General features: G+C 56.9%; 1 protein-coding gene across 1 annotated transcript; it reads right to left on the reverse strand.

The window, feature by feature from the left end:
• Window positions 1–3433: 3433 nt before the first annotated feature.
• On the reverse strand, window positions 3434–11912 carry NAPSA (napsin A aspartic peptidase). The gene is made up of 11 exons (XM_049787572.1): window positions 11842–11912; window positions 9451–9592; window positions 9249–9372; window positions 8563–8681; window positions 7356–7555; window positions 6437–6559; window positions 5901–6045; window positions 4290–4388; window positions 3867–4089; window positions 3556–3679; window positions 3434–3497 (listed from the first exon to the last, which is right to left on the reverse strand). The coding sequence occupies exons 1-11, from the start codon at window positions 11910–11912 to the stop codon at window positions 3434–3436; spliced, it is 1434 nt and encodes a 477-aa protein (XP_049643529.1).
• Between the last annotated feature and the right edge of the window lie 761 nt (window positions 11913–12673).

Below are 12673 nucleotides of genomic sequence, written 5' to 3' on the forward strand. Positions count from 1 at the left end.
TGCGAGGCGACACCAATCAATGCCGGAGCGGGGCTGTCAGGGCCTTAAATGCCACCAGGCCCAGCAGGAGGGACGAGAGAGGGTTAAGAAGGGTGGAGGAACCAGGAAAAATAAAATAAAATAAAAAGGATTTGATCAGAGAAATTAAAAAAGCAAAGTTGCCAGGCTGGGGGAAGCGGTGGAAAGGGACCGATCGGGGGGTTCTGGGAGCCAGAGAGCCTGGCAGAGAGGCTTAGGGGTCAAGCGGGGACTTAGAGAGCAGGCGAGGACTTCCAGCTGCCGAGGGAGGGACCGGGGACCAGGCGTCGCTTCCAGGCCGGACTGCAGAGAGAAGCACCGAGGCCTGGATGAGCCCTGAACCCCAGGAACAGGGTGACACCCGCGTCCCAAGCCCCCCAAGCCCATTCCGAGCTGGCCTAGTAGGTGGGGGGGGATAGGAGAGAATCAGGGGTGTTGGGGTGTGAGTCAGAATGGGAAGAATTTGGGGGAGCGGCCCCCAACTAGATGGGAGGCCCCACCCCTTTCTAGGGCTGGCCCAGGAGAGCCCCGGAGACTGCGCAGGCGCAGACGCAGGGGCTGCGGCGCCTGCGGGAGCGGAGGGGGCGGGCCGGGGGCTGCGGGTGTCCGGGCGATGCCAGCGGCCAGGCCCGCAGCCTTCCCGGGCAGGCACCGCGGCTGCTGGTCTGTATCGCTTCCCCCACCCACCCACCTCGTTTCTGTGTCTCCTCCCCCCCCCACTCTGAATGTCTGTCTGCAAAAAATCCCATCCCACCCTCAGACCCTGACCCCGAACCCTCTTTGCAAAGTCTCCTGCCTGCCTTTGATTTTTCTTTTTCTTATTTCTTTTTGTGCAATTCATCCCTGAATCTATTCTCTTCTGTATGAGTTTTTGTCCCACTTTTCTCCTCTCCTCTGTGTCTAGGTTCCCTCCACCTCTACACACCTCTCCCCCACTCCTGATCTCTGTGCCCTTCTCCTGGGTGTCCATTCTGCACCCCCTTTCACCACCAGGAGCTCCTATTTCCTTCTCTCTATACCTACCCATCCATTCGAGGCTAAAATGACCTCCCTTCCCAGGTTTTACTCTGCTCTCTCTCTCTCTCTGTCTCTGTCTCTGTCTCTGTCTCTCTCTCTCTCTCTCTCTCTCTCTCTCTCTCTCTCTCTCTCTGTCTGTCTCTCTCTCCTCTCTCTCACACACACCACATTCCCCCTGAATCCCTGTGATCCCCTTTGCAGAGTCCCTGTCCCCCATTGTCCTTCATCTCTGCACTTCTGCTCCCCGCACCCCACCCCCACATCACCCCTCTAACCCTCATCCTGGCCAGGACTAAGGCTGCGTCACTGCAGAGTTGCAGCTGGGGACCTGTCCTGCAGCATGGGGAGGTAGTGTCCCCCCCCTTTCCCCAGGCGCTAGGCTCCTATACTACCCCTGGCTTCAGTTGCCTCTAAAGACCCCCCAGAACCCTAAAGGGTAGAGAAAAGGATATCCCGGCTTCCTGCACCCTCGACCCCAATTCTGATGCCTCCCCGCATAAAGCATTAAATGTTGAGCTAAGGGGAATGGAGAGGAATGGAGTGAGATTCTGTGCAAGTGCAGGCTGGGAGAGTGGGTCTGGGTTATGAGGGTCGTTCTAGGATAGGAGGGGCGTGTCTGGTTCTGCAGGATCCCACCCCCAGTAGGAAGGGAACAGCCTCCCAATCTGTGACCCTCCACCAAATCTACCCCCCTAATACTCATTTCTTTTCTGCATTGACAGCTGCCGAGCTGGGGCTCAAAGGACCAATCAGCCACTTTGCAGAATGTGGGGGCTGGGAAGAGGAGGCTGAGAATGGGGGTGATGGGGAGGAGATTTGGAGACTCCTGAAGATCTGAGATCTTGGGAGGAAGGAGGCAGGCAGAAGAGAGGGGTGTGTGTGTGTGTGTGTGTGTGTGTGTGTGTGTGAGAGAGAGAGAGAGAGAGAGAGAGAGAGAGAGACAGAGAGACAGAGAGACAGAGAGACAGAGACAGAGAGAGACAGAGAGAGAGACAGAGAGAGAAAGAGACAGAGAGACAGAGAGAGAAAGAGACAGAGACAGAGAGAGAGTCAGACAGAGAGAGAGACAGAGAGAGAAAGAGACAGAGACAGAGAGACAGAGAGAGTCAGACAGAGACAAAGACAGAGACAGAAAGAGGCCACAGGCTGTGCTCAGAGCTTACTCCTGGCTCTGCACTCAGGAATCACTACTGATGGTAGTGGGGAGGGGGCGGGACTGTGTGGGTGCCAGGGATTGAACCCAGGTCAGCCTTGTTCAAGGAGAGCACCTCCCCGCTGTGCTATCCCTTCTATGGCCTCCTATGGGGGGATCTTTGAACCTTACTTAATATTCCAGTCAGGAGCAGGGTTGGGGAGGGGATTCGTGCAACCTGACAGGGACCGGGTTAAAGGTCCATCTGCTCCCCCCACCCACTGACCTGTAAAAATGGACTTGATTTTCTGAGATGAACACCAGAAGATGGTGGGAGAGAGGGCCCCTTCTTTCTCCTCCCCTTCCTCCCCCAATCTGTCCTTGCACAGATCCCGAAGTCACAGAATTCCTGACAGACAACTGTCCCCTTCAAGTCAGGGTCTTCAGTGCCCCAAGGCCCCCGTCCCTGTCCCCCCAAGGTGAGCACTGAGGAAGGGTCTTTCCTATTTCCTGCCTTCTAAACTCTGACTCCCCAATTCCTGGTCCATCTACCCCCATTCCTAGCAATTCCAAACCCGGTAAAGGGGAATCCCTCCGACACAGATCTGAAAATAGGGGGACCTTCCCGAGATCCTGGGGCTCTCCATCCCCCCCTGAACACCGCATCTGACCCCGGCCCACCCACCACATATGGCTCCTTATTGGGGGGTGCTCTCCGCTGTCATCTCGGGGTTCCCCTATTCCCCCAAGATTCCCCCCGCCTCCCAAGCTGGTATTTGATCTCTTTTGCCCACCCCCTGAACCAGCCCCGAGCCTTGGGGGGGCTTTCCCCTCCCTCGTACTCACCCCAAGTCGAGGCGGGGCAGGGATGGGGGGATCCGGGGCTGGCGATGGGGGGCGGGGGGACCCAGCCCCAACAGCTCTGGGCAGCAAGAGGGAGGCCGCGAGGGGGGCGCGGGGAGTGACATCATCGCCAGAGGAGGGGCAGCCCGGCTCCCCCCAAATCGGGGGCTTCAGGCCCCGCCTTGATGGCGGACCCAGTTGTGGGGGGGGCGTCCGCAGATTCCCAGGGGAGATCGAGGCAGCGGGGTGCAAGAGAACCCGCGGAAACCGGGCTTGGAAAAGCCTTCACGGTCCCAAACCATACACCCCACCCACCCACCTGCCCACCCCCCTCGGCCACCTGTCGCTGCCGTCGCGACCTGTCGCCTCCCACGCTTGTTTGGGCTGTGCCCGCCCCCGGCGCAAACGTCAACGCGCCGTGGACTACAACTCCCATGATGCTCTTCGGCAGCCGATGCGTCCCGACTGCAGTTCTGAGGCGAGAGACCTTATGGGAGTCGTAGTTCTCGCCCGCACACGTGTGAGCCCAGAAAGAAAAGAGGTACCAGGCGTCTGTCTCCTCCTCCCTCTTTTCTTCGATCGCAGAAATCCGGGCACGAAATTTCCGCTCCACAAAGCCCCGGCGAGCTCGGAGAGGCTTTGCAAGCGGTTCGATTCTATTGCTAGAACCTGCTTGGACCCAGATGGAGGGCGACCCCCCAATACCGAATGCATGGAGCAGCCCCTGAGCATCGTACGGTGTGAGCTCAGAGCAAACAGAGCGACCAAAGGAAGCGAGCCGGGCCGGTGTCGGGGTTCTTATTTTAGCATATCGGAACCAAGGAGCGAACCTCGCCTGATTAATTGGGGCGCCCACCGGGGGATTGCGCCTGCGCCAGCCCACCCCGCTGCGGTCCAGCTGGGCGGGGACGGGCCCGAGCCAGACCCACTCGGGCCCCGTCCTGGTGGCTGCCACGGTCGAAGACTGCAACGTAGGCACCCAGGAAGACGTCGCCAAGGATCCAAAGGGGACCTGCCGGGGGTGGCATGTCCAGGGCCTGGAAGCCGGACAGGCAGAGGCGGACGCCCCCACGCGTGATCTGCAAGGCGACCAGAACCGGGGTGTCACGCCCACCAGGCCCACTCTGGACCCTGGAGTTCGGATTTTGCACCCCCAGGTACCCCGCTGTCCCTGGCTCTCCAGGAAGGTTCCCAGGCTCCCCCACCACCTCCACCCTGAGGATGAGCCCCACCAGGCTTCACCTTGCCGAGCCCCCCTGGGGGACACACCGCCACCAACCTGGATGACATAATCCTGGGCCGTCAGGTTGAACCACACCCCGCCCAGCAGGAAGGAGACCGGAGGCAGTGTGGAGAGGACCGAGCACTGGATGAGGTACTGGGGGGACAAGGAGGAGAGATTCCTGGGGGTCCCCAATGCTGGGGGGGTGAGGGATTCCCAAGGCCTGGTGTATTGAGGCTCCTCTAGTCTAACTCTCCTCACCCCACTATAATTGTCCCCGAGATCAGACTTGTTTCCTCTAATTGTTGATCAAAATTGATGGCCTGGGGGTCCAAAGCTATAGTGCAGCCTGTAGGGCACTTGCTGACTGACAGAAGTGGGTTTACAGGTTCGATTCCCGGCACCCCATATGTCCCCCTGAGTACCACCAGCAGTGATTCCTGAGCGCTGCCGTGTGTGGCATAAAAACAAACAAAAGGAGCAAGTTCTGAGCATCACTGGGTGTGACCTAAATCCCCTCCTCCCCCAAAATATATACTCCTCCCCAAAAAATATACACCAAAAGCATAAAAATTGGGGGCTGGAGCAATTGTATATAGGGAGTAGGTAGTGTTTGACTTGCACGCAGCTGACCCAGGTTCCATTATAGGTTCTCTGAGCACCTCCAGGAGTGATCCGTGAGCACAGAGCACTGGCCATGTCCTTGAGTGGCACAAAAACCCACTTTCCAAAAGGGCCCGGAGAGATAGCACAGCGGTGTTTGCCTTGCAAGCAGCCGATCCAGGACCAAAGGTGGTTGGTTCGAATTCCGGTGTCCCATAGGGTCCCCCGAGCCTGCCAGGAGCTATTTCTGAGCAGACAGCCAGGAGAAACCCCTGAGCAATGCTGGGTGTGGCCCAAAAACCAAAAACAAAACAAAACAAAACAAAACAAAACAAAAACCCACCCAAAAAATGGGTGCCCCTGGTGTCTTTCCCTTGTCTCACGCTAAGCTGTTAAAGAAACAGGGGCCAGAAAGATAGCATGGCAGTAAGGTGTTTGCCTTGCCTGCAGAAGAATGGCGGTTTGAATCCCAGCATCCCATATGGTCTCCCCGAGCCTGCCAGGAGCGATTCCTGAGCGTAGAGCCAGGAGGAACCCCTGAGCGGTGCTGGGTGTGACCCAAAAACCAAAAAACAAAAAAAGAAAAGAAAAAAAGAAAAAGCCAACGACCAGCAGAGGGCAGGAGAGAGCTTTGGACAAGTTTTGCCTGCAGGTGGCCCGGTTGGATTACTGGATCCCCCTGATCACGCAAGGTGTGGCCCCAGGGTTCATCATAGAGTGGCTAGTGCAAGCTGAGTCCATCTGGCCCTCTTACATCACACAACCTCCTGAGCAGCACTGGGGTGGCCAAGTAGCAATACAACCTCCAGTCCCTGGAAATCACTGAGCCTTGAGCACCACTTGGGGGCCACCCCACCAACACCTGGTATCTTGTGGCACCACCAGGCTCTGGGAAGCTCCCGAGAATGAGTATGCCTTAGTGCCTGAGATCCCAGCTGGAAGACCCTGAGGTCCTGAGGGAACTGCATTGGGGACACAGTGACCTTGTCCCCACAGAGCCTGTCACCCACCTTCAGGCCCTCCAGCGCCCCACACACATTCCCCCTCCAGACGATGGGGCCTCACCTCCCCAGCCACCAGGGGGAAGCCCCCGATGGCCTCGTTCAGGGCCTGGATCTCCTCTGTAGGTCCTGTGATGAGCGAAGTGCCTGTGTCCAGGATGGCGGCACAGCCCCGGGCACACAGGATCAGCCCTGAGCCCAGCTGGACCCTGCAGGTGAGAGGACTTCAGCAGGCCCGGCCTCAGACCTAGGGTCCAGTCCCAGCCTCCTCCCTCAGACCCAAGATCCAGCACCCAGCCTCCTCCTTCAGACCCAGGGGTCCAGCCTGTAAAACTCCTCCACTAGAACCTGGGATGTAGCCCCCAGCCCTCCTCCCTCAGGTTCAGGAGTCTAGCCCCTCGTCCCCTGCCTCAGAACCAGGGGTCAATATCCAGGCCCCCATTAGGCCCAGGAGTCCAACCTCCAGCCTCCTCCATCAGACCCAAAGGTCGTTCTCTGAGCCTTGTCACTCAGGCCTAGAGGGTGGTCCCTCACTTCTTCATCAACTAGAATTTGGGGTGCCCGACCCCCATATACCTCCCGGATGGGGCCCCTTCTCACCGCTCCATGTGGACCTGCCAGTAGGCAGGGACAGTGACTGGGAGAAAGGTGAGGGGTGGGATGTAGTGCGTGGGGTCTGAACCCCCCAGAACTAGCTCTCCTCCGTCGGCTGCTTCAGGGTTCCTGGGAAAAGCAGACTGTGATCATTATGGTTTCACTGGGAACATCCAGCAAAGGGAACCCCTGTGAGGAGAGTGGTTTTGGGGGTGCTAGGTGAGGTCAAAGGGTGTAGACAGAGTCTTGATGCACGGACTTGAACACAAGGCCAGAAACAAAGAGAAAGGAGGGAGCTAGAGAGAGAGATAAGACACTTAGGAGGGCGTTTGCCTTGCATGCGGCTGACCCAGGTTTGATCCCCGTCATCCCATAGGGACCCCTGAGCCCTGCTAGGAGTGACCCCTGAGCACAGAGCCAGGAATAAGTCCTGAGTGCTGCCAGGTATAGGTCCAAAACAAAAATAAGGAGAAAGGAGGGGCTCTTTGGTGGGGTTCAGGATTTCATGGTGCAGGGGGGTTTCCTGCACCATGTGCTGACTTGGCCATCAAGATAGACATTTGGGGGTAAATTTATGTGAAGAATTGGGGTTTGTGAATTGGGTCTGAAAGAGTGGGAGAAGGTACCTGGGAGAGGCCAACATTTTACGTTTGTTAATTTTTTGTTTGGGGGCTACACCTAACTCCTGGCTCTGCACTCAGGATTTATTCCTGGCAGTGCTCAGCAGATCACACGGGAAGTGGGAAAAGCCCGGGTGCGTCTCGTTTTGAGGGAGTCACTTTCTGAATGGAGGTAGCACCCGCCTGTGTAGACAGCTGAGTCCCTACACCAAGTAACTTTGTGAACGGATGCCGGAACTTTCTTTATAAGGAAAAGGATCTCCTCCATGGGACTAGGGAAGGTAGAACCCCCCACACCCCAATACCTGTTGAGGTAGAAGGAGAAGACCGGCTTATCCAGAAGCCCCTGGTCCACCAGCGCATCCAATGGGGGCCGAACTCCATCCACCGCCAGAGCCGGAAAACCGAGCCCCAATATCCCATCAAAGTGTGCGAAAAGAAAGACCAGGCTGGGCTGCCACAGGGCCTCCCCGAACATCACCGGGGCGCCCTGAATCCCCCCAATCTAGGGCAGAGTCAAGGGCGGCAGGTTACTCCAGAAGGGCAGGATGCAGGGCCCTTTGGAAGCTACCTGTGTTGGGACAGCTTTGCTTATGGGCCGAGAGCCCCGCCCTAACACCGCCCACTCTATAAAGCCACGCCCCTTTCCTACAAGCTCCGCCCCTGTCAGGGAGCCCCGCCCCTACAAGAAGCTGGATCTTTTCAGGCTCCGCCCAGCATGCAAGAAGCTCCTCCCTCCCATGCCACGCCCTTTGTCAGTATGCCACGCCCTCACTTCTTAAGCTCCTCCCTCTTAGGCCCTGCACCGGAAGCCCCACCCCTTCATTAAGAGACCCCGCCCATACACGAAGCGCCTCCCTTCCGGGTCCTGCCCAGGAAAGCCCCGCCCCTACAAGAAGCTCCTCCCTCCAGACCATGTCCAGGGTAGCTTCACCCCTTTACCAAGAAGCCCCGCCCACGCAATAAGCTCCTCCCCTCTCGGGCCCTTCCCCAGGAAGCCCCACCCCATTATGAGAGGCTCCACCCCCAGGCCCTGTCAGGGAAGGCCCGCCCCTTTATTAAGAAGCCCCGCCCCTCCAAGAAGCTCCTCCCTCCCAAACCCTGCTCAGGGAAGCCCCGCCCACACAAGAAGCCCCTCCCCTCTCGGGCCCCCATAATGAGAGGCTCCACCCCTAGGTCCTGTCAGGGAAGGGCCACCCCTTTATCAAGAAGCCCCGCCCCTACAAGAAGCCCCTCCCCTCTCGCCCTGCTCACAGAAGCCCCACCCCTTTAGCAGAAGCCCCACCCTCCCAGGCCCTATCCAGGGAAACCCCGCCCCTCACGAGAGGCCCCGCCCTTTGTAATAGGCCCCGCCCTCGCGAGAAGCTCCTCCCCTCCCAGGCCCTGCCACTCTGACATTTCTTCCCCTGCCCTGCAAATTCCAGCTCCTCAGTCTTCTCCCTCCTGCAGCTCATCTTTTAGACTTCGGGGTGCTCCTTGGCTCCCGCATTCCCGGGGTCCAAGGTCACTCACGGTCAGCTTGTCCTCGCTCAGGATTCCCTTCAGACTCCCAGTTCCATACTGAATGGAAAACTTGGTCCCATTGGGCTGGAAGGAGCTGGACGCTTCGGCGTTGAATCGTTTGTGAAACCCTAGTGAGCAGGATGGGCCTGAGTCACTGGGCCACTGGGCGGAGGGTGCTCCCAGATACCTCCTCCTCCTGACGCCCCTCCGACCCGACCATTTCCCCCAAAAGGGGAGTCGCTCAGTGCTGAAAGCTCCTGTTAGCCGCCTAAGACTGCAGGTTGGACCCAAGGGCTGCCCCATGAGCACTGCTGCAGGCCCAGCGTGTGTGAGCACCCAGTTAAAGCACCCCCAACACCAGCTCCAAGCACCACTGCCAACCGTCCAGCAGAACAAAAACAGGTGGGAAGGGGGCCTGAGCGAAAGCACAGCGGTAGGGCAGGGCGTTGGCTTTGCATGTCACCAGCCCAGGACAGACGTGGGTTCGAACCCCGGCATCCCACATGGTCCCCCAAACCTGCCAGGACCAATTTCTGAGCGCAGAACCAGGAGTAATCCCTGAGCACCGCCAAGGTGTGTCTCAAAACCCCCCAAAAAAGATGGGAAGGCAAGATTTTTCCCCCCTTCTCCTTCCCCTCTATGTAGTTTCCTTCCCTCTGTCCCTCCAACCCCCGCCAGTCCCCCTGTAACCTCACAGCAGGGCAAGCTGAATAAGTAGCACTTCTTGGATGGGACCCAGAAGTTGGAGGAGCCGGTGTCAAAGACAACGGAGAAGTTTTGTGGGGGTGTACCCAGGCCAACGACCCCAAAATACTGGGCCTGGAAGCAACATCAGGACAGAATATGAATGTGGTGTCCAACTGCAGTCGTGGTGGGGTTTTGGGGTATGAAACTCACATTTATGTAGTTGGAGAGAGGCACAGAGAAAGATTTGTCTCCAGGGGATGGGTCCCCCCATCTGGGAGGGACTGCTGGCTTCCCCCAGCTCCTCAGTGAACTCAAGGCCCTGTGTCCAGTGTGGAGTCGGCGAAGAGGGACCCTGAGGGGAGGAAGTTGATGGTACCCAAGACGTGGCTCTGTGTGGACATGACACTAACAGACCTGCCCTAAAAAGACTCACTAAAGTAAATCCCAGGACCTGTCACCCCAATAATAAATAGTCAGGGCTGGAAACCCAGCAGTGATCCCAGGGGACCCCATCTGGCATCTATTTTTGTTTGTTTGTTTTTGGTTCACACCCAGTGTTGCTCAGGTGTTTCTCCTGGCTCTGTACTCAGAAGTCGCTACTGGCAGGCTAGGCTCGGGGGACCATATGGGATGCTGGGAATCGAACCCAGGTCCGTCCTGGGTCGGCTGCGTGCAAGGCAAACGCCATACTGCTGTGCTATTGCTCCAGTCGCCCCCTGCTCCCGCCCTGCATCTTGATGACAATTTTGCTCAAGAATGAGCCACCCTCCCTACATAGACCTTCCCCCCCAAATCTGTCCCCTCGGGGGGGGGGACCCCACAAAGATTCACAAAGCTTTCCAAGAACCCTCAGATGAAATTTAGCTTCTGCCAAAAGAGCTTTGCATCTGAGGGCCGGGGTGGTGGTGGTGGTGGTTAACACAGTGAGTAGAGCTCTTGCTTTGCACAGGGCTGACTAGTTTGGAGCCCCAGCATCCCATAGGGTTCCCTGAGCAGCACCAGGAATGATCCTTGAGTGCAGAGCCACAAGTAACCCCTGAGCACCACTGGGTGTGACTCCAAAAGCAAAAGCAAAAAATAAATAGCTTTGCATCTTTCAATTCTTGCCGGAGACCTTTCCCTCTGCAAGGAGCAAACCCCAAGTTTACTCTACACAGTGAAATGCCTTCCGGATAAATCAAGGACACCCTAAACTGCAGAGTGTGAGAAGTTGCTTAAATATTTAAGCAACCTGGGGAAAAAAAAGTTTTACTAAGTCTGAGATCTAGCGATGGCAGAAGTGGGTAGAAGTGTGGCTTGAATCTTAATGAAGAACTCTAGAATTTTCTCTTCTTCCTTTGGTTGGCGGGGCACCTCCAGCTGGACTCAGGGCTCACTCCTAGCAGTGCCAGGAATCAAACCCAGATCGGCTTTGTTAGGCAAATGCTTCACCGGCCTTACTGGCGGTGAAGAATTTGCAGCTTCGGTCAGCGGCTGCTTTGGAGCCAATGCCAGAAAAATCACCACCGTTGGCATTGTTTAGGAAGCAGTGCCACTCTCTTGCGCTGGAGGCTGGTGGGCAGAGAGCCCGGGCTGGTCATGTGCTCCTGCCTGCAGTGACCTGCCACCCCCCCCCCCTTACATCCCAGTCCTGACTCAGAGCCGCCTCTCCCCTCCTCAGGCTCAGGAGACTCAGGAATGTGAAGTGGGGGAGTCGTTTCCTCTTTGCACCCCTTTCATCTCAAGGACAGTTCTGGGCAGGAGGAGGGGAGTGGAGAGAAGGAAGATGGGAAGAAGGAGTAGATGGGAAGGCTTTAGAGGTCAGATGAGGGGGAGAGCATGGAATTCCCCCAAGCTGGATATTGGGGCATTAGGGTCACATCTAGAGGTGCTAGGGGATTGTTCCTGCCTCTGTGCTCAGGAGGGACCCCTGGGTGGTGCTTGGGGGAGCTGATGTGGTGCCTTCGATCAAACTCAGGCTGTCAGTTTTCACTGGCATCCTGCCTCCCCCCCCAAAAAAAAACCTACCAAACTGGACTTCTTGAGACCAAAAGATAATATTTAGAGTGGTTTAAGGCCACACATCTGGGCCATAATAGTATGGTGGAGAGAGCGATTGCCTTGCCAATGCTCATCCCGGGTTCGATCTCCAGTACCCCCCATCTGGTCTGAGCACTGTTGGGGTGATTCCTGTTGGGGTGATTCCTGAGTGTGGTGTATGCTACACCTGAGTGCAGAGCAAGGAGTCATACCTGAGCATTGCTGGGTGTGCCCCAAAACAAACCAACCAAAGAACAACAAAAGACAGTTTCAGGATTAAGGCTGGGGAGAGTGCAGTGTCAAAGAACTTGCCTTGCACACAGCACCCCAGTACTGTATCCTGTCCCCCAATTCCCTCCAGGAGTGTTCCCTGAGCACAAGACCAGGAGTCAGCCCTGAGCACCGCTGGATGTGTCCCCAATATCAAAATGCAAAAAAAAATTGTCTGAGTCTGGGGATTTTGGGGGGTTCCTTTCGAGTGAGCCCACTCTTCGAAGCTTCCTGAGAACCTGAGACAAGAATCAAGGTTTCGGGCAGCCCCAGATATGGGGAGTCCATCCTAAGTTTGGGGGTTCCCGGTACCGGATCAGCGCCGCCTGGGCAGGGTCCAGAGTGAGCAGAGACAGCAGCAGCAGAGGCGAGAGCAGCCACATGTCTGGGCGCAGGAGTGGGTGCGGGGTTCAGGGGCCTCATTTATTCCCCCAGGTGCCCCCCCCCTGCTCACTTCCTCCCCATTTCTAAATGGGGAACTGGAGGAGGCTGGTCTTGGGCTGGTCTTGTGGTCAGCATCAATCATCTCCGGCTCTCCACATCCCCCAGTTTGGGGGTGGTATCAGGAGGTGCTCGGCCACACCCCTTGTCCCCCTTCTTCAGCACCTCTAGTTTTCTTCCACTTACTTTCTGGGACTCATTAACCACAAGGATTTCCTGGGGCAAACAGAGGGATGGGCAGGAAGTCTGAGGCGGGGGGAGGTGGGCAGTCTGACGGGGAAGAGATCCCACTCCAACCTCACTCCAATCCTGGAACACTCCAAGTACTGGAACACACAACTGTTGACATACATCATGCACAGCACTCTTTTTTGTGGGGGGTGGTGTTTGGGGGATCCTATTTATCCATTGATACCAAGGATCAAATCCACGTTAGCTGCATGCAAGACAAGCACCTTTCCCATTGTACTGTCCCTCCAGGCCCCTACTAATTTTGGGGGAATCACACCCAAAGGTGCTCAGGGCTTACCCTTGGCTCTGCACTCAGGGGTCACTGTTTATTTTGGTGGGTTCACATCCAGCAATGTTCAGGGGTTACTCTTCTGGTTCTGCACTCAGGCATCGCTCGTGGCGGAGCTCAAGGGACCTTATGAGATGCTGGGACTCGAACCCAGGTCAGAAGCTCCATCCCTGCTGTATGGAC

The sequence above is a fragment of the Suncus etruscus genome, chromosome 14 (assembly GCF_024139225.1).
Source record: "Suncus etruscus isolate mSunEtr1 chromosome 14, mSunEtr1.pri.cur, whole genome shotgun sequence".
NCBI lineage: Eukaryota > Metazoa > Chordata > Mammalia > Eulipotyphla > Soricidae > Suncus > Suncus etruscus.

What these genes read in the sequence shown, in the direction of transcription:
- NAPSA (XM_049787572.1), bottom strand. Translation starts at nt 11,912, where the DNA reads ATGTGGCTGCTCTCGCCTCTGCTGCTGCTGTCTCTGCTCACTCTGGAC. An exon ending in CTCTCTCCAACTACATAAAT is followed by an intron (nt 9,373 to 9,450) that starts GTGAGTTTCATA and finishes TGTTGCTTCCAG; the next exon opens with GCCCAGTATTTTGGGGTCGT. An exon ending in CTTATTCAGCTTGCCCTGCT is followed by an intron (nt 8,682 to 9,248) that starts GTGAGGTTACAG and finishes CCTGCTCACTAG; the next exon opens with GGTTTCACAAACGATTCAAC.